The sequence below is a fragment of the Branchiostoma lanceolatum genome, chromosome 8 (genome assembly GCF_035083965.1).
Source record: "Branchiostoma lanceolatum isolate klBraLanc5 chromosome 8, klBraLanc5.hap2, whole genome shotgun sequence".
Lineage (NCBI taxonomy): Eukaryota > Metazoa > Chordata > Leptocardii > Amphioxiformes > Branchiostomatidae > Branchiostoma > Branchiostoma lanceolatum.
The window spans coordinates 5,770,906-5,790,825 of NC_089729.1; the positions used below are offsets into that span (position 1 = coordinate 5,770,906).

A 19,920-nucleotide genomic window follows, 5' to 3' on the forward strand; every position below is an offset into this window, starting at 1 on the left:
TCAATATTCAGTAGGGTGGGGTTTATGTTAAATATATGTTTTTGTATTCAAATGTCTTCATTCTAAAAGCTCAACTTCAAAAGATAAAAGCTGCTATATGTCTGTACTGAATTAGAATATTGTTTTGTGCTGTAGTGAAAATTAAGGCTGGTATTCAGTGTATGTTTTAGATGGAAGGAAATGAGGAACTTGCTAGAAGATAAACAAAAGACGTCCTCCCCACCAAGGGAAATGAAATGGTCTGACCTTCTTAATGGCATGACAACACAGAAAGGTAACTGATACGGTGAGTCAAGTCCAGGGCTTCCCTTCGAGGCATTACTCAGCATACAGTCACTCCTGTTATTTGTAGTCAAAACAGAACTGGGTGATGTTTCTGTTTTCAAACCAAGTCTGGAAAGAAAGCTTTTTTACACAATTTAATGTAAATGTAGCTTGGCATGTATCTAAACTACAGCATACAGTAAATCCCAATTGTAAAGGACAGAGCTAAATCGAAATTCATTTAGCCTGGCATTGATACGGTACTTTCTGAAGAGATGGGGGCCTCAAAGGATTGTGGATGTTGAGGCAAACATGCCGTTAGGTTTATCTTTATCAGGTGAAATGTTTGTCATTAGATATTTGTGAAAACTCTCCTGATTCAATTCATCCCCCATCTTTTCATGCACCCACCCCCCTTGACAATATCTCTTGATGCATCTCTCCAGATTTGCCCATACTATATAAACGTTAACCGTTATACATAATTAAATGCTTTCCTTCTTTTCTCATACCTGTGACACCTAGCCACGGCTGTGTCACAGCTTTAATTATCTTTTCAATACCCCGAAATGAAATGCTTTTGTAGCTGAAGCATATGAAATGTCACTGATGAATGACTGTATCACGTGACATCATCTATTTCCAGCAATGACACTTGCAGAATCAATGAGGGCCTGCATGCCCCTTTTACGTAGAGCGTAATCGGCCGTTTTAATTTTACGTAGAGCGTTGCCGACCACTCCATAATTTAGCGTGGAGCATAGGGGGGGCTTTCTGAATTTAACTTAGAGCGTAGGGAGGCTTTCTGAATTCAGCGTACTAGTATTACGTAGTCAGCCCTCCGAATTTAGCGTAAAGTGTTGTCGGGACCCCCCCATGCAGGCCCTCATCAATGACTCCCAAGGACACAGACATTAATGAGACGAGCCAATCTCAGAATGCTGATAAGATTGACCCGTGAGAACCTTGTTGAGATGGATGATAGTGTGGGAGAGATCCTTTCACCCAGCTTTGTCTTATTCCATTAAAACCCATTACACAGGTACCCCATAAGTGCCATCTAGTGCATTACGACTAGATGAAACACCACAAAAGGGCCTTAAATGGGATGCAAGGTTTTACATCCAAAGTAAAGCATGTTATTTTGTGAAGATGGTGACACAAGGAATGCATACATACAAGAGTTGTAATGGTACCTGACTGATGTTCATTTGAATAACGTTAATGTTATATCACCTGCTCATCATTTTTTTTAACTAACTTTCATTTTCTCCCTCCAAAACTACTGTTCCTTTTTTGCGCGTTACACAACCATTCCTGCTCCGATCCCCCACTAAACCGATTGAATGTCACTTTGTTGAGACGTGCTCTGCCAAAAATTATACAAAAGAACCCATAACAACACAACGTTATCTATATGAAGTGTACATATTGCACGTAAAGGAAACCCCCCCTTTCCATTTATGGCAGAGTCCAATAATCCCGGATATGACGTCACACTACTTCCGGCAGCAGGCTTTCTTCGGGAAGGTGAGAGGTTTCGTATCGTCTGCTCTTCGCAGGCGAATTCTGTTCTTTCTGAACGTATGTTTAGCTCATATTTTGTCCATCAGATTCAGCATTATACTTAGTACTCCGCTGCTTAACCACACGTAAGTATAGCCTAACGGTCTGACTCGTGGGAAGCCCCGATATCTCGGGACGAATTTGGTTAGGGAATTTCCTGTCGTCTGAAGTCGGGGTGCTTTGTGAACGTGAGTGTAAATAATGTCTGCTTCTGCTGGATTTAACCAGACTTCGGCAGACTAACGTTGGTTTTTAAAACAATCAGAAGCCTTCATTTATTCGGTATGAGCCTGATATTTATCCTTACATTCTTCTCGTTGTAGGATAGAAATTATATTGAGCGGTAGCTGGGTCAAGCTGGGTCCGAGCAACATAGCCATGGCAGCCTAAATCGAACGCATCAAATCCAAGGCACAGGTAGGTGATTAAAAACGCCATTTCTCCGTCTTCTATGAAGAAAAATGCTTGTAAAAGGTACTGCGTTATGGTTTTATTCCAGATACCACAGTCGGCTCGGTTGATTTCCTTTACACATCTTGCTGAAGAGGTCGTTTCCATTTAAAGATTTATTGATCAAAGTCGTGATCAGCAAACTGATTGCATGTTATTATCTATCCTGAAAGCACACGGTGTAACATGATGTATGGACGCCAAATATCAAATCCTATTGTAATTTGGAGATGGAAGGCCTCTTGGGCCCAGCTGTACCACAAATTGTATTTTGTCTATGAAGCATCCGTAGCGAGGAAGTAATTTATAATCCCCCTACCTCAGCTCACTAGAGTCTGGCCTAATTGATCCAGCTCAGAACCATTTCTTCTCAGCCAAGCTGACAGCTGCTGCCATATATGGTGTCCTGCGGGACTTTTTGGGTGAAATTTTTAACAAAGATTAATTTATGTCGAACAAGGATCATCAAGCCAGGTGATGATACTATTGATACGTCCACTGCCGACTTAATTGTGGGCAGGAAAAGGTGCCAGGTACCATAGACCAGTTTGTGTCACTGGCTGCTTCTTCAGTAGACTGAGTTGTAGATTGGATCTTTGCTATCACATACATCAAGATCAAACCCATTGAACAGGGTACAAAGTTAATCACTGGGAAACAATCAAACCTTTGGTGTTGTTGAATGAATCAAAGTTGTTACTGTTGATTAGATATGCCCATAGGTTTATTATGTAGTTGTACCAATTTTTCAGTCAGAGGAGTCATTGCTTGCCAAGTGACACCAATTCATAACCTGCTTAAATATTAATTTTGAGGAATTCTGGTGTCTTTCATTGCAATCAGCCTGTGGTAGATACATAAACCAATATGCCCATTATTGAAAGCAGCTTTTGTTAGGATGCTGCTTGAAAATTGAAAATAAAAAAGCATCTGTGCATGAGGAATGTATGGTTTTGATATGCTTTGGAATATATTTCCGGATACATGTACTTAACATGTCTGGTTATCAAGTTATCATTCTTATAGCTTACATGTTGAGGCAGGTTATAGAGCTGGCCCAGCAAAGGCAAGCAATATTACCATATCAGGTGGTCATTGTACTTGCCTGTGCATGTTCCCTCCTGTTTATTTGTAGTTCAGCCATCTTAATTTATTTGCTCAGAACAAATGCCACAACCTTGTGCAGATACTAAAAACCTTATATGATTTAGTTACATTTTTCTGTTGTCATGTATGAGATGTCTTCTTCAATCAATAGCAACTGTATTCTACCTGTGCAGCAATTGCTCAAACACAAATGAACTGTAGTTGGATATTTCTAGCATAGCATATAGAATTGGACTGTGTTACAGTACAACGTGACCAAAGGGCATGTTAAAAGGTCAAATCAATAAGTTCTGATATTGTTCCCTTAGTGGGGGACAACAGATATGGATCTACTTTGGAACTTTGCGATAACTGAATTGTCCTCACATATTTCTGGGATTACCAGGATAACTTGATACCAGACAGCTTTCAAATGGAAGATAACAGAACACAGACTGTTGTGGTGAGTTGTAGCATGATAACATGGATACCATTGTGTTGTAAGCACTTCCTTTGTACCAGTGATTGTTTGCATTCTTCCCGTGGTTCTCAATGTATCACATTTTTAGTTCTGTTGTCTTTAAACGGAGCTTAGAGGAATATGTCTCTCTGTTTTGTCTGTTCTGCCATCTGTCAACTCTCTGTCCCATCTTGCCAAGGTTGATATGTAACAATGACAGAAGCCAGTTCACAAACTGAAAACATAATAATAGCATGGTAATCTATTAAAACTAGAGGATAATGTTCTAGAACTTCCAAGAATGAGATACATACTGTCACAGTATGATAGTTTGTAGTCTCCTGCTCTAGTATAAGGGGATATAACTCATGTTTCAGCCTGTATGGTTACTAAGACACTGTTTTGCCTTGGGTTGTCCCAATAGATGAAAAGCGGCAGACCACAGACCAGGGCGATGAATAGATGTCCTTTAAAAGTGTAATTGCTTGGAAACTTTACACATAATAGCAGGGCATGCCCTTGCAGTATACTGTGCCTTTCCTGTAACTGTTTTATTTGATATTTTGTATTATGTCACCAACAACATTTCGCCAATATATATATAAAAATTTTGAATACTAGTACAACACAGTGTTTTCCGTATCACCCAAGGTACCAGCTTTACCTGTGGGAGGGCGGGGACTGAGGGTGATGCGGAATACACTGTGTTGTATTTTATTACATGTATGTCATACCAACCCGAAAAACACACACATTTCAATGTGAAATGTGCCAAAAGTTGAGAGAATTTTGTGTCCTCGAACAACAAAAAAATTGTAACAACATTGATTCCAACGTCAGAATCCTTTATTAGAATTTTCTGCAACAGTCCCTCCATTGGAACAGCCTGCATTGGCTGCAGTAGGGTTCTGATAGTGATAGGTCTGACCCCAGCCTTTGAAGTAAGCACAGTTTTGTCTGAGTCTCCACACTTTCTATTTGTAAAATAGAGCAGGTCTGGACACCATTTGTGAGGCGATGGATCGCAGAGGGTCTAGACAGTCTAAAATTTACACATGGAAGTTTTGACCTTTACCACACTATCTTACCGCTGTTCATCATTTTGAAAATAAACAAGAAAGGTCGTAGAAACAAGACCTGGATACCCCTTGGATGACTTCCTCTCACTCAGAGATGTAGCAGGAAGATTGTAGCTCCTTTAACCTCAGACTTCAGTGCTCTTCCCAGACAGGGTTTATTTTTGCAGCCACCCAAACAAAGAAGCACTTGTTTGCAGGGCCTCTGTGAACCATAGCTGACCCCTGTTATACAGTTATTGCTCAGGCCTCCTGATCAAAGGTAGTGTGCACTGTACTGTCTACGCCTGCTGCACTTCAGCTAGGACAAGCCAATAGTAAACAATGTAGAGAAGGACTATGGATCTCGTAATCTAACACTAACTGGGTTACTTTTATTCTATGTACATGCAGTAACTGTTGATACATGTGTGTGTATTTTATAGATTGAAGAGGAAGTGGAGGGTTTGTAGTCTTACTTGTACTGTACTGTTATAATAGTATCACTGCACTTTTTGCATTGTCAGGTTGAATTTAACATATTTTGATTAGTTGAACAGCCCAGACATTATCTGGTGGGAGGGTGCACAAGGTTTCACGTGGTACACTTTTCTGCATGACTTGAGTCTCCTGTACATTGTATAGATCAATATTCTAATGCCCGTATGCAGTACAATATTAATGCTTTTCGTTGGACCATCTCGTTTTACAGTCCATGTCTGTCATTACATTCCCACTGCATCTGATCTCAGGACACATTAAGATAGGGTTCGCCCTCGCCCAATTTGCAGGGGTTCACAATAATGTACCATGCAAATCCCCTCTGATGGGCTGTATATTGGGAACCTTACCTCCCGTTAAGACTTCATTACCAGACATCAATGTACGGTTTCTCCTCAATGGTCTCACGATTTTCAAGTTCCATACAGTTTGGGATTGTGCAAAGGAAGACCTGGCCTGAGTGTCATCCTGTAAGCATTTAGTTCCAGGCTCTGCCTTTGTACAAAACTGCATTTTGAACTTTTGATAGCAATTTTTCATAAATAAATGTATGGAGGTGATGATGCGTACTGTGAAGGCAGAGTCTAGAACTAAACAAGATGACACTTAGGCTAAGGAAGACCTCCCCAAGAAGGGAAACATGATCCCTACCAGTGTTGTTGAGCATTCTGTGGACGTGCCTGATGGCAGGTGTGTGAGGCACTTCCACATGACCTTGATGGTGAAGCTGCCATCATCCATATCTCCGCTAATGACAGCATTTGTGATGCGGCAGCCTAAGTGGATTTTCCCTGGGGTGGTATTAAATGGGATGCTGTCATACATGGATATGTAAACAGGGTGGCCACCTGAAATTTTCTGGGATATTAGTTGAGCTTTATGTTGGAGGTGTTGATTGTTATACGGTTATGAGAAATATTAGTACCTCTCAGGGCCGTCTCCATCTTTGAATTGTGTTCCGTCCCAGTCATTGTTTGGGAGCCCATGTTGTTAGATCTATCATTTCTAGCTTATTAGGCAAGGACATTTTCATCATGTCATAAATGGCAATGCTTTGAACTTGAAGCAAGTACTGGTACTATCATTTGACGGACCAGATAGTTAATCTATAACAAAAATATATTTCATGTAACTTGTCATTTTATTACTAGGTGTTTCCATATGCAGGAACTATCCTCAAAGGTTTATTTTCTTACCTTCCAATTTCCCTATCTAAGGTTCTACCGGTATTTGAGCGTCATTTAAACCATTTCTTTAAATCTTATTGAGGTCTCTTTTGAAGAATAACGATAAAAGTTATAAGAGTAAAATGATTTTTGAAATTTGTTGGAATTCTGGGTGATATCTATATTGGATATTTGGGGTTTCTTTTAACAAAACCAGGTAATCTCACCTGCTGACGTAAGTAAAACCCAAATATCCTATGTTCTACCAACCTGATTAAATTATTTTCGGAATATCTATATTGATCAAGTGTATATTTACGCAGTAAGCATATGGTAACTTAGAACTTAAAACGTCCAAGTTTATGATTTCAAAATATGTGATAATGCATGCACTGAATGTGTGAAAGTGAAAAGTTTAATATTGTTTTCTTTTACATTCCTTTTTCATTCATCAGTTCTTTGTAGGTTGCAACATAAGGCAACAGAGTCATCAGTCATTTTTCTTTTTCAAAGTTTCTAGTGTTCATCTCAGATTATATGATTTTCAAGCACCCTTGCATGTCAAAAAGTACCTAGGAAATATTGCGGCTGATATGTTGTAAAGCAATTGTTCCTTGCAGGTGTGCAGGTAATATTTATGGGCACGTCTGGTCAAATATGCAATATGAAAGGGGGTATGCAGGTGCACAGGGGTCATTTATCATTATCCGAACCAGTCGATTGTAGGTTAATATCATTATGTATTGGTAGGATGACTTCAGGTGGCAGCTGTGTTTAGCTGGTAGATGTGATGACAGCTTGTATATGGCACCTTCATTCTCAAGCCTTTGGTGGCATTCTGGATAAGGTCCAACTTCCACAAAGTCTACTCAGTCCCCACAGACTTCGAATCATGTACAAAACTCAATATATGGCTGTTGACCTAAACTCTTTCAGACCCGGATTGAAATTAATCTAGTGTGTTTTATAAAATGATAGCAAAGCAGTAATGATGACAACACTATTTTGAATGTTATGAATTCAAATGTCAATATATTTACAATATCTGTATCTACATGTATATAGCCAGTGTAACCGCAGCTGTATCAGTCACTATCCTCCCAGTTTTACTGGTACGCACCCTTTATGCTGGGTAGAATGGGAAAACTTTCTGCAGACCATTTTTTTTCTTTCTAGATCTACTGTACATAGTTTATTGACATGAGAAAAGATCTACGTTACATTGGGTTTCCAAGTGTTAAGCTTAACACTCAAGCTTTGTATGTGATTGATGGATATACATGCTCCAGTACCATCACTAGTACTGCAGCTAGAAAGTGCCCATTTATAATCCTGATAGAAAAACAGCCATGTCTGACCTACTGTTCATACAGAAGTCAAATGTTGGCCCTCCAAACACTGCAGCCCATCAGATGTGTGGACGGAACCTGACCTGTTGTCATCACCTTGATCATGCCTGGGGTCTTGTGATATAGCCATGAATAAATCATACCCAGGAAATTCAATTCTAACTTCCACTCTGTACAGCCAAGATTTGGCAGTTTGGCTCACGCAGGATTTCACTGCGTCTGGCAAGGATTTGGGATGAATCATTTTTGTCAGGTTTGCACCTCGTCTATGTCTGAATTCATAAGGAATGTGAAGAAGACTATAGAATGTGTACATGTACATATATAACCAGCAAATGGGGACCTGTGACTAGTGTAAGTAAAGATTCAACTGACTTTCTGGTTGAGTTGTACATTGTGTACTTGGTTTTGCCTGATGATTGCTGTGGAAATCGATAATTCGACAATATTTTATCAATTTATTCCTCTGTTGAGTAATCATTTTTCCGATATTCTCATGCCAAAATAACTTGAGTTAGTACTATTTTTAACTTCTAACATGTTATCTAACCCGCATTTTGACCTTTTTTCCCCATGGGGGCTATTGTCCTCTATTTCTGGATTACTGATTAGACATATTCACGGTGGCTTGCCATGTCCCCAAGCATGCAATTACTGCAGAGATATATTTGGATGCAGTGTAACGAATGTTTATATGAAACAAGCTTTAAAAAGGATCCAAGTATGGTAATTAGTGTGAGTGCTCATCAGGCTGAAAGATCTTATCAATGGAGACTTGGAGAAAGAAAAGAAAAACTTACAGAGGAAGATTACCTTGCCACAGGGCTCTAGCCAGCACCAGTCATTTGACAGAATTTTGCTGCGTATGGAGGGGGAAAATGGAGTCTTTCTTTATTTTTCCGGGATGACGGAAAAAAATTGAGGTGGCTAAAACTGGCCTTGTGAGCAAGCTTATAATTATATGGAGTCTTAGACTTTAGTTAGAGAGAGGACAAAGGAAAAACCTTAGCTTACAGAGGAAGATAACCTTACAGACAAGGTTATAAGGATGTGATAAATGTTGCAGACACAGATGCTCTTGTGAAATTTCCTCAGCATTGATTAGTCCATGCAACCATCTTGTGTGCCTTGAAATTGACTTGAATATCATGACATGGCCGTGCAAGCATTGATCGACTCAGGCCAATGCCCCCTTCCAAGAGATGATGAGAAATATGATATCTGAAAGACGAGTCAACTGTGCCTTTAACTGTGCCTTGTGAAGAGCTGGGTTAGTCAGTGTACTGTTAAAAATGTAATATTACTGCAGCAGGCCATTATGATGTTCTGGTGAGTCCTTGACTTGCGGAGAGCTGCCAGAATGACATTATTGATCTGGGAGTCTGCTTGCTTCCTATCATTTTCCAGGGGCAGCTAATGCCAGGGCATTCGAGCTGAGACTGACCAATGGGTGAGAAAGACTTTAGGCACTGGTGTCTGTATGCATATTCATCACCAAGACAGTAAAGATGCACTACTCAAGCACAAGCTTGTTATTTGTAGGTGGAACCCTCTCTAGAGCTATACATCAGGTGCTTTTGTCAGTTAGTGGAGATGCATATGCCTCTGATAGATACATAACAGACAGGGTGAAATATAATCAAAATGCAAATTGCGAAGGGAATGGAAATTCTAGGAGGCAACATTGTATAGCTTGACATTTTGGTGTAGTGTGGTCAATGTGGAACGTGAATGTAATCCGTCATGTGAATGATTGATGCATTGATCGATATGGCAGCCAGGCAAAGTTGAAGATAACAAGCTGGGAGGAATCCATCTGTCCAGCCTTAGACACTGCATGTGCATTAAAACCAGGTCGATATTGGATCTGCTGTTGTGAAGACCTTCATGCTGATAGGTTTCATCCTGTCTGGTCAAATTGCCCATGGCCTTTATGCCCGGGGGAGGCATTTGGAGATAAGCTGGTTGGATGGGTCTAGAATGGCTGTATGCTACTGCTTCATTGCAAGTGTGCATATGATGTACTTCTCCCATACCTGTCGGCCCTGCCCAACAAGACGCTAGAACAAAGGGTAAGCAAGAAAAAGGATGCAGTAATTTTTCTTTTACCTGTGTCTGTGAGTGACTGGTTTCACGCTTCACTGAGCCTGAAGACCAAGAGCATAGGTACTCAGGAGGCCATGTCTGCAGCCAGACTTTTATTTCCGTTCTTTCTGCCATGGAGAAACACCTTGAGTGTTTGTGCTCCCAAGTGGAAGACCCAGCCTTGACGTTTACTCAAGATTACAGGGAAAACCCCAAGGGTTGAAAGTCAATATTTAATGCAACTAATGGTGTCTAGCTGATGTCTAAAACATCAAAGGTATGTATTCTCTTTTACTGGATTTCAAGTGTGGTCAACTATCATTTTATGTTCCTTTTGACAAATACTGTGCAAGGAATTTCTCCCTATAACCTCCTTTTGCAAAAGATGAATTGGACAACTTTGGCCTTTCCTTATATTCTATATGTATGTCAAACTATGAACACACATCACACAAGCTTGAAGCATTTTATTTGCAAAGATCAAGAAGATCGTGGATTTATGTACAGAGGTTGAGGTGGAGGTTGTAATGCTTTCTGTCCATTCAAGACATTCTGAATCATGTGTCAAACATAGTTCAACATTCACAAACCTGTGTGTACATCTTTTGTTGAGATGACATCGGGTCTTCAGGTACTGTGCAGGTGTGTGATGTTGGATGACTTGATGGTGTATTGGCAGAAATATAGAAGCTTCCTCAGGTTTTTGGAGCATTTGTCTCCAGCTGTGTTTTGCCCTCCCTTTTACGTATTCCTTAATACCGGTACTATTGATAGGGATTCAATGTTCCTGAGCATTGCTCAAATTGAATATGACCATTCTTATTATATTCCATATTTATTGTATGGAAACTATTACCTGCAGTGTAAATGAAATTTTTTTAATGCTTTTGAATACATTATTCATAATATCCCAATGTTTAAGCGGTCTTTGCGTCAAGAAGTGACGTAAGATGTATCAAATGTTGCCAGATTAAAGTGAGCATTCCTAGGTTAATGTTCCATAAGCTGATGGAACAACACTCAGTATCAAGGGACAGTTCGTATACCTAATTGACATGCTGCCTGCATTTATAAGGAATGCTTCAGGGTCCCATGGCTACAACGAATGCAGTCAGACAGAACCTCGACATATGTTGCCAAACATGTGAAAAGCCTAGATTGCCTTTAGAGTAATGATAGGGATCCTCCTTTGTGTCCATGGAAAATTGAAATGGAATTTTCATGAAAGGCAATTTCCTGATTGAATGGGACTGGGCAGAATGTGCCTGTATGCATGTTTAAACACAAACACATGGCGTCCATGTCTGCTTGCACTGTCTGTTAGTGTTCGTGCACAATAGGCAGTTTGAGGGAAATAAGGAGTTGATCATTTTTGTCAAAGATAACATCAAGTGCATTTTCTAAACCATAAACTACAGAGGAACAGTTTTCTTGCCAGTAGATATAAGTTGTTAAATGTACAAGTTTACAATATGAGTTTGAGCTCATAGAATGTAGCTTCGTCTGGGAATATTACCGCATAATATATTGATAGTTTCCAATCCATATATATTCCACTATCAGCAATATTACAAAACCAGCTCTTACTATGGTTGATAATGGAATGTTACAGATTTTTTATCATTTTAGCATGGCTTAACTAGTGCTAATAGCTTAGTTCCATTAGGCCGCATCAATGTATTTCCTGGGCTCTCTGACATTTTAATGTGAAAATATACCAAGTTTGTACTGTAAAAGTAGAGGGAGAAAAACTTGAATATAACTGCATTCACTCCATAAAATCGAGTGTACCAAGGTACATGTATAAACCTGGTCTTTGTTTTCATTTTGTTTTTCCAGTTAAGCAGTATTGCAGTATATTACACTGTATTCTTTTAAAATCTGAGAACCAATAAATTGAATTACTGTAGCCTTAGGTTGGTTACCATTGGTAAGTCATTTAAAGTAAGGTTCTTATAACTATAAACACAACCACAATTTTGCCACCTGCCTACATGTACATGTCAGTAACTTGTCAGCTGCCCATATCAGGGGGTACTGAACTGTGATACTGCAGCAGTTTTGTTCTGGTAGAACGGTATACATCTAGAATGGAGTTGTGTGTGTAAGGCCCTGTAACACCAGAAATGTGTAACAAACAGGTATAGTAACAGCATGTCTTTTACTCTCTGTTTCACATCTTTTCATTTCACTTTTTCACTGGTACACAAGATTTCTAATGCCCACACGGGGGAATACTTCAAATTAGGCAGTCATCAGTGATCCCTGATTTGTGTAGGGTAACCTTGTTTCATTATATAGGAAGTAGCTTGCAATTCAATATTTATTCTGTACTTAGCTGCCTGCTGGGTTTAGCATAATGTTTATCCAGACTATAAATACATTAACTTTTATTTTTTTGTTCTAAAAATAGTTTTCTGACGGACACAGGTGTACAGGCTTGTCCATTTTCCTAACGGTTCTTTAACAAAAGCGTCATGTAAGCAGTTTCTGAACCAGCATGCAATTTAGCACCGTTGCCTGTTGAATTTTTGATGCTCCGGATGTCAGAGAATCAATGACAACTATTGACCCATGAATGATTGACCAACATTGTGTTTTATGCTGGGTGTGTAATTGTTTGGGTACTTTATTATGCCATAGACAGTGTGTTGTATACACATGTATACTGTGTGTCAAAAATATATCAAAGATAGAATCTGTTGCACATGAATAAAAATGTCAAGTAAGACAGTATTCCCAGCTTATATAATGTATCATCTATTTTTCACATATTTCCATATCTGTGATGGTTGCAAAATATTGTTAGTGTTTGATATATTAATGTGCTGTATATCTATGCCTGTGCTAGACAATTTGGCTAGGACTTCCACGAAAAGGGAGCTGAATATGCCAGTATTTTCAATTTCAGTGATGTTTTTCACATTGTATTCATTAGACTCTACCTGCTTGCTATTCTATAGTGAAGCTGATTTCTTCTTGGGTGATATTAATCAGCATAGATATGATGGTCTTGATACATGTAAATGCATTCATAAATAGAGTTGATTATGCAGTACTTGTACATGTCACTATATCACAAGTCTAATTACCTTTTGTGGATTTAAATTTTAAATGAACCTTAATGTTCTCAATAGCAAATCATTGGGCGCATCTTAATTTTCCAAACATGGCATGATGACCTTGACTGATACATGCGTAGAATATTGGATGTATAATGAAGGAGTTTGGTAGAACTAATCTGTATGGGCGGCATATTGGATAGTCTGGCTCGTAGTTCCTGTTGTGAGGCACGACTCACATCATGCCTACCAATTAGTTATGATGACGTCAAAGCCTGAAATGCTGTATTTGTGCAGGTCAGTGCACATGGCAGGCAGGGCAAGGCTTGTTTGCCCACCGGTAATAGCATTGACCCCTCCCCACTGGTCTGGTGCTGTGTTCTACGTGCGGCTGGTCTATGTAGGAAATATTCCCAGCTTTCATGTAACAAGTCGGTGGGTAGAATTTCATAGTTCTGTCCTAAGGTCTTTGTCAGTCTTTGTTTTTGGCTGAGATGAAGGTAGGTTTTGGGGTGTAGTTGGGGTTGTAGGTGTGGTTAAGTTGAGGTTGTAGGTGTGGTTGAGAAAGGTCAAATCAGTACAAGGACCAACATAAGGGGACTGTCTGGGACAGGTGAGAGCGTGTGTTCAGCTCCTTAAGTATTTTTCCTGTCCCTTGAGGAAGAGTAAAATTTGCACTGTTCTGTACATGTAATTTATGTCTGAGCTAGCTTGATACCAGCCTTCTTGGATCTCCTCAGTCCTGGGAGTGTTGCCCTCCCACCAAGGTCAATCAGCGCACTCTGGGAATTTTTACGGCTGTCAGAAAAAGGCCAATGGTGCGCAGGACTCTGACCTTGCTCAAGGAGTGGTCTGTACAAGGTGTGAATTATGAAACAAGCATGGATATTATATTTATAGGAATCACCATCATGGTTTTGGGCTTAGGTTAAATTTGGAGTACTTTGTGCTAAAAATACATGTTACTTATTTTGAATACAAGTACATTTCAATTATGTAGAAAACATTAAAAACTTTGTATTATAGCTGATTTCATTGTGAACTAGAAATGAGAACGAATCTTCATTGGTTCTCTTGAATAGCACTTAACTTAACTTTGCAAATGACCTTTACTGATTTACTTCTGCCTGAAAGGTTGCACAAAATGGTAATTATACCAGCTGTACAGATGCACAATACAATTAAACGGGATAGGTGTGTCTGTTATGTCAGCTCGGATAAACGTCCCCAAAGTATGACTGAGGTAAATGGAGAAAGAGTGCATTGAACTTGACCTGAGGAAATGACTCTCAGGTCGGGTCATGGGGGCACATTTTTTCCAGCCGAAAGGAATGCCATTGACATATGTGTTGACAGGGGGACCTCAGCTCTCTAGCTTTGCAAATTGGCAAGCTTACAAAACGTCTAGACGATGATCAAGTCTGGGATATTCACACAGAAATGGATCGCCCTTAGCTGCCATCTTCCTTGTAGAGAGAGCTACGTGTACTTTTTTCGGAAGGAAGAGCTTAATTCTACTATACCGAAAAAACATTGCACTGCCTGTATGGATACTTTAACCTTTAAGGTGCCCTTTAAGATGGGAACCATTTCCTTCTCCTTTGTTTGTACAGACAGACCCCTTGTTTATCGTTCTTCACTGGTATCATATCAATGATGACATGATACACTCTCTGAGCTTAGCAACACAAAAATTATATTATCCACAATTTGTGAGGCATGTTATTATGAGTATGGTACATAATGTACCATATGGGCACTTTGCCGATGCTTAGGAGCACCAATTAGTAGAAATGGACAAGAGCTTTTTTTACCTCAAGTACATCTTCACAATTTAGGAGAACTATTTCAAATGTGCACATTATCACATCATACATTTGTTTCATATGCTATATATAGTTACAGGTATGTGGCTAACCTGAAATAGACCACCATGGCAGATGGATAATACAAATTATGAGTTTTGTTCAATGACGATTTCGTAGAGTATATCTAGTGAAATTTAGTATACAGTACTTACTGCATTATTTCTGCAATACTAACTTCATACCTCCAGTTGCCTACTGGCTACATGTACATATGATCTAGCCATTGCAGGTCATCTACATGTTAGAAAAATCGTGTTATGTTACATTGCATTTCCTTGGTGTACAATGTTATAGAGTCATGACTTCTTGTGCGTGACCTACAACAATAGTTACCTTCAACGTTACAGTTTTCTGCATCACCTTCTTTTTTCCTGATCCAATTCAATTCAATTCAATCCAATATAAATTTATTTATTAAGTTGTTTGGCATACCTTTCTTCTTAGTGCAGTATGAATTTCAGTGAAATGAGTGACTAACTTCCTGCCCTGAACATTATCCCTTCTTCTGTTTTGAAAACTTTTGACCAACAGGAATTGACCTCTGTGACTTTTCTCTCCTACTTTTTCTCAGAAGTGACTCAATCCTGACTCATGTTTTTTCTTTTTCCTGCAGACATGCTGAAGTGGTGGAGAGTCTGAGACACCGACAGCTCGACCTGTAGCTGGGAAGAACCATTCCACAATACAGCAGGACTATTCCCATTGCTGATTTCCTCCATGGGCAAGTGCTTGTCGCACTGTGTGGACTCCAACTCCACCGAGTCCCAGAGGAGCCAACAGTCGCACAATGGGAAACACCGCACTCCCACCCCACCTAGCTACTACAGCTCCGTGCAGAAGGGCCAGTCGGTCAGGTCGGCCCCATCCGAGGGCTCTCATGAGGAATACTACACAAACGGCTCCTCCCACAAGGAGATGAGGACTTCTGAAAAAAAGGTCCCCATGCATCCTGCCAAGCTGCCAACCATCTCATCCATTCAGAGGACCAGCAATAACAACCTGAAAACCATCTCCATCTCACCACCAGAGTACTCAGAGACCAGGATTCATAAACTGTTCGACAAGTACAAGGACGAGCACGAGGACTGCATCCTGGCAGAAGGGGTGGAGCGGTTCTGTCAGGACCTCGGCGTGGATCCCGCCGAGTTTATCGTGCTGGCGCTGGCGTGGAAGTTTAACGCAGGAACGATGTGCAAGTTCACCAGGGAGGAGTTCGAGGGGGGCTGCAGGGCGCTGAAGGTCGACAGCATCAAGGGTATCCAGGCTTCCTTCCCAAGCCTCCTTCAGGAAGTCAAAGACGAGAGCACCTTCAAGGACTTGTACAGATGGACATTCCAGTTCGGCCTGGACTCAGACCAGGGCCAGAGGTCCCTGCCCATGGACATGGCCCTGCCGCTGTGGCACCTGGTGTTCTCCCACAGACAGCCGCCGCTGCTCCACCAATGGTTCGAATTCCTGAAGGACAGTCAGGTGCGGGGGATCTCGCGCGACACGTGGAACATGTACTTGAACTTTGTGGAGGTGGTAGGCGAGGACTTGAGTACTTACGATGACACAGAGGCATGGCCGAGTCTGTTTGACGACTTTGTTGATCACGAGCACCAGAAGGAGAAACAAGACAAGGAAAGGGGAATGCGGGAGGATGAGGTCTAGAGAGTGTTAAATGTCTTATGGTGATCAACATGTTGTCTTTTATATGTACTTAATCTGCACTTGTATTGCGCTGGTGTAAATATAGCTGCAATGGGGTGCTTTGGACAAAAAAGTGTGTGGCAATCTTTTAGCAATCATGCAGATTTAGCTGAGCATAAGAAAAATATGTGCATGAGATGCTTCCTAGGGTTTAGCACAATATCAGACAAATGGATGTGAAGCCATTTAACACCCTATACTTCATGCCTTTCCAGACCACTGTGTTGTATACTATGATTATTGACAGCAAGGTTTGGGATGGGTTGCCAAAGCGAATAATGTGTCATGTCTTATAGTCCCAGCTTAAGGCTTATGGACTTCAGGCTTCTGTATAGTAAGACATCTTGATGTCCAGCATGTAAATTGGATTGTTCACTCTGAAATGGAAGAGCAGACATATACTTGTAATTCTGGCTATGGTATTAAATGCTGCTCATTTTCTGACAGCGTGGCAAGGATTAATAATCAATCTATTACTGTGCTATACATTTGGCATGGCACAAAGATATAGACAATGTATATGGCAAAACATTTGAGAACAGTTTACCTTACATTCTACAGCCCAAACTGTTGAGTGTGCATAGATCTCACACTGTAACTATTACTACTAGTATGCTTACAGTTTACACTGACAAAGTCTGAATGGCTTGTTGCAAAGAAAGATGTTAAGAAAGCCTCTGTTAGATCAGGTTTAGATAAGGCATTGCTCATGTTGCAATATATTTTTGTGTTGAAAAGTAGAAGTTGTAATGTGCTATCACCTGGGCAGGATACTGCCTGAAGCAGCAAAGAAACTTTTGATGTATGTATGTGATGCCTTGTTCAATAACAGCACTACCTGTATGTGTATTTAGAAGCAGTAGCTTTGGATTGAAATGTTTGTAAATCTCAATGAAAATGATGACAACGTAATGTTGGTTAAATTGCTTCAGGTCCTTTGGTAACATTCCTGTAAAATAGCGAGAATTAAGCTCCTTAGTATCTATGTAATTGTAAATATGATGTGGCCACTATCTGTGGATATATGAGGTTGACTAGAACTGTTAATTTGCTGCCTGTATCAAGAATTTATTCAGCACCAATCATTTTTTTCACTGTGCTTTTTTTTAAAAAGCTATTTTCCTGATTTTTATGAAATCCTGTGTGGCATAACATATATTTTTGTTGTTTGATTTTGTATCTGCTGTGTAAAAGCAGTTGTGTTGAAAACCACTACATAAAGTAAAAGATCTTCAAGAAACCTGACAGTCGACAGCTAACTTGTCTAAGGACACTATGACTGATGTTTGACAAGTTTCTGTGTACTGGTTTTTAGACATCCACCATCGGAGCATTTTGCTTTGTTGATACAATGTAGAAATTTGGCTACTCAATCTATCACAGTAAATGAATGATAATTTTGGCTAGCTCTTTTTACCACGTTTATTTTTCGGTATTATTTTTATCAAATTTAGAATGATTCCCTTCCTTTATGCTTGTGCCTACATGTGTAAAATGGTAAATAGCTATTGTTGTGGTTGTCATTTCCTTGTTGTTTTAAAACAAAATCTGTTGCCTCTAATAAGGGCCATGCATTTGTGAAATAATGATCAATTATTTGTTGATTGGAAAGTCACAAGTATGTATCAGTATCTTGTACGAATGATTTTCTGTTGAATTACCGCAAGGTTATTTGCTAGCCAACATACGTTAAGTGCAGTCATTTTGTTTTAGTTCCATTCAGTTGTTCTGAAAGAATATGAATGTATTTAAAAATTTCTTTGTATTTGTAAGTGGCAATATGCAATCACATACTGCACCCAGTGATCTCTGTGTGGAAATGTTTGATGCTGCTGTGTCATGACTGTGTATCTATCTAGTCTTTTGAATTCAGAGCAATTATAACAGGCAAATTCTCAACATCTTCGTGATAAATTCAGAGCAGTTAGAGAAGTGTCTGGCCTAGCAATATCAAACGTGTTGAGAGTTGCTATTACAGTCAGCTTTTCTTAAAGAATGTGGCCCTCCTATCCAGCATGCACTCTCTGTCTACAAGTTTGATACAAGAAATGTGTATGCATCATCCAACAAGTCAAAATTTGAGATTTTGCGTGCAAAATTAAATACATCAGGCCGTATAGTCAGTATGCTCCAAAGCATGGCATATAGCTGGTTGGTGGTCCCTTTGCCAAAACAAGAACTACAAAGAATTTGTCTCATAATTGGTCTGAATTCTTCAAGGTTGCTAAGACGAGCTTGGCAACCCTGAGCTCTAACATCAGCTTTCATGTTCTTATGTACATGCATGTGCAAAAGCTTGAACATTTTAACCACTCTCACGTCACACACTTGGAAGGCCACTACTCATGGTCACTCCTGACAGAAACAGTTTGAATTGTGGGACTGCACAATATGGGAAGAACCTTTTCGAAAATGCATGGGTCCCTTTGATCTAAATGTTTGTTTCTCTCCACAGAAAACTATGTGAATTTTTTTACACAATACATGTAGTATTAATACTGATGCCAAGGGAATGCGAAATTTAATTGATGGTAGAATGAAAAGTTATCACCAGTTAAAAATGATAATGAGGCTCATTTACTGTTTGACCAAGTTCATAGACAATCAACTAAGCTCTTTGCGTAGATTAACTCCTCAAAACGGCCATATACCACATTCCACGCTTGTGCTCTATTGGTATGACATTACAGTCAGTCCACAACAGTCATATGTAACCAGCTAGTTTAGAAAGCCCATTGCTGTATTGTATTTGCAGTGAGTATGCGTTACAATACCAGGACTGAATGAGGAGTACTATGAAATTTTGAGCTCTGATTGAGACTAACCCAAAACTCTATTGGATAAATCCAAGGGACATCCTTATTGGAATGTAGACTCAATTTTCTGCTCAATGTTGGATTGCACCAGGAGAAGAAGACCCCCTATGTACTTGAACATGAATTTCACGTGTATCACGCGAGTCTGCGCATGTGAGAGATGGGTCCTCTGAAATCGCAGAAGTAGAATGCCATGGAGATGTTTCTGATGCTCAAAACCACTACTATTACTAATGGCCACTCCTGAAGTGTGTCAAACTGGAGATAATATGGTCTAATGTAGGTAAGGATGACAGTTGGCTCCATACATGTAAGTGCAGGATAGTCTCAATTGCAATATTATCATTCTTGTCTGGCATTCGTTTGGTATGTGTGAAATTTAAACTTTGATGACATTATAAACAACATGGAAGTTACCAAGTTGTACTGTGTAATTCTTGTCAGTTAGATATCAAAAGGATCTAAAATTTGGTGATTCTTATAAATCAGAATAGAATATC

General features: G+C 39.8%; 1 protein-coding gene across 5 annotated transcripts; it reads left to right on the forward strand.

Moving 5' to 3' along the window:
* The first annotated feature begins 1,669 nt into the window (after nucleotides 1-1,669).
* LOC136440890 (DCN1-like protein 3) lies at nucleotides 1,670-19,005 on the forward strand. Of its 5 annotated transcripts, none has more exons than XM_066437046.1 (3): nucleotides 1,670-1,794; nucleotides 2,154-2,247; nucleotides 15,526-19,005. In XM_066437046.1, the coding sequence occupies exon 3, from the start codon at nucleotides 15,630-15,632 to the stop codon at nucleotides 16,563-16,565; it is 936 nt and encodes a 311-aa protein (XP_066293143.1). In that variant the 5' UTR covers nucleotides 1,670-1,794; nucleotides 2,154-2,247; nucleotides 15,526-15,629; the 3' UTR covers nucleotides 16,566-19,005. The 5 variants fall into 5 exon arrangements, with proteins under 5 accessions (XP_066293143.1, XP_066293147.1, XP_066293145.1 ...); XM_066437048.1 differs by having other exon boundaries at nucleotides 1,785-1,848; XM_066437047.1 differs by lacking the exon at nucleotides 1,670-1,794 and adding an exon at nucleotides 1,805-1,916.
* Nucleotides 19,006-19,920: the final 915 nt, after the last annotated feature.

Bases quoted from the DNA above. Each gene is read 5' to 3' on its own strand.
- LOC136440890 (XM_066437046.1), top strand. From the start codon at position 15,630: ATGGGCAAGTGCTTGTCGCACTGTGTGGACTCCAACTCCACCGAGTCC.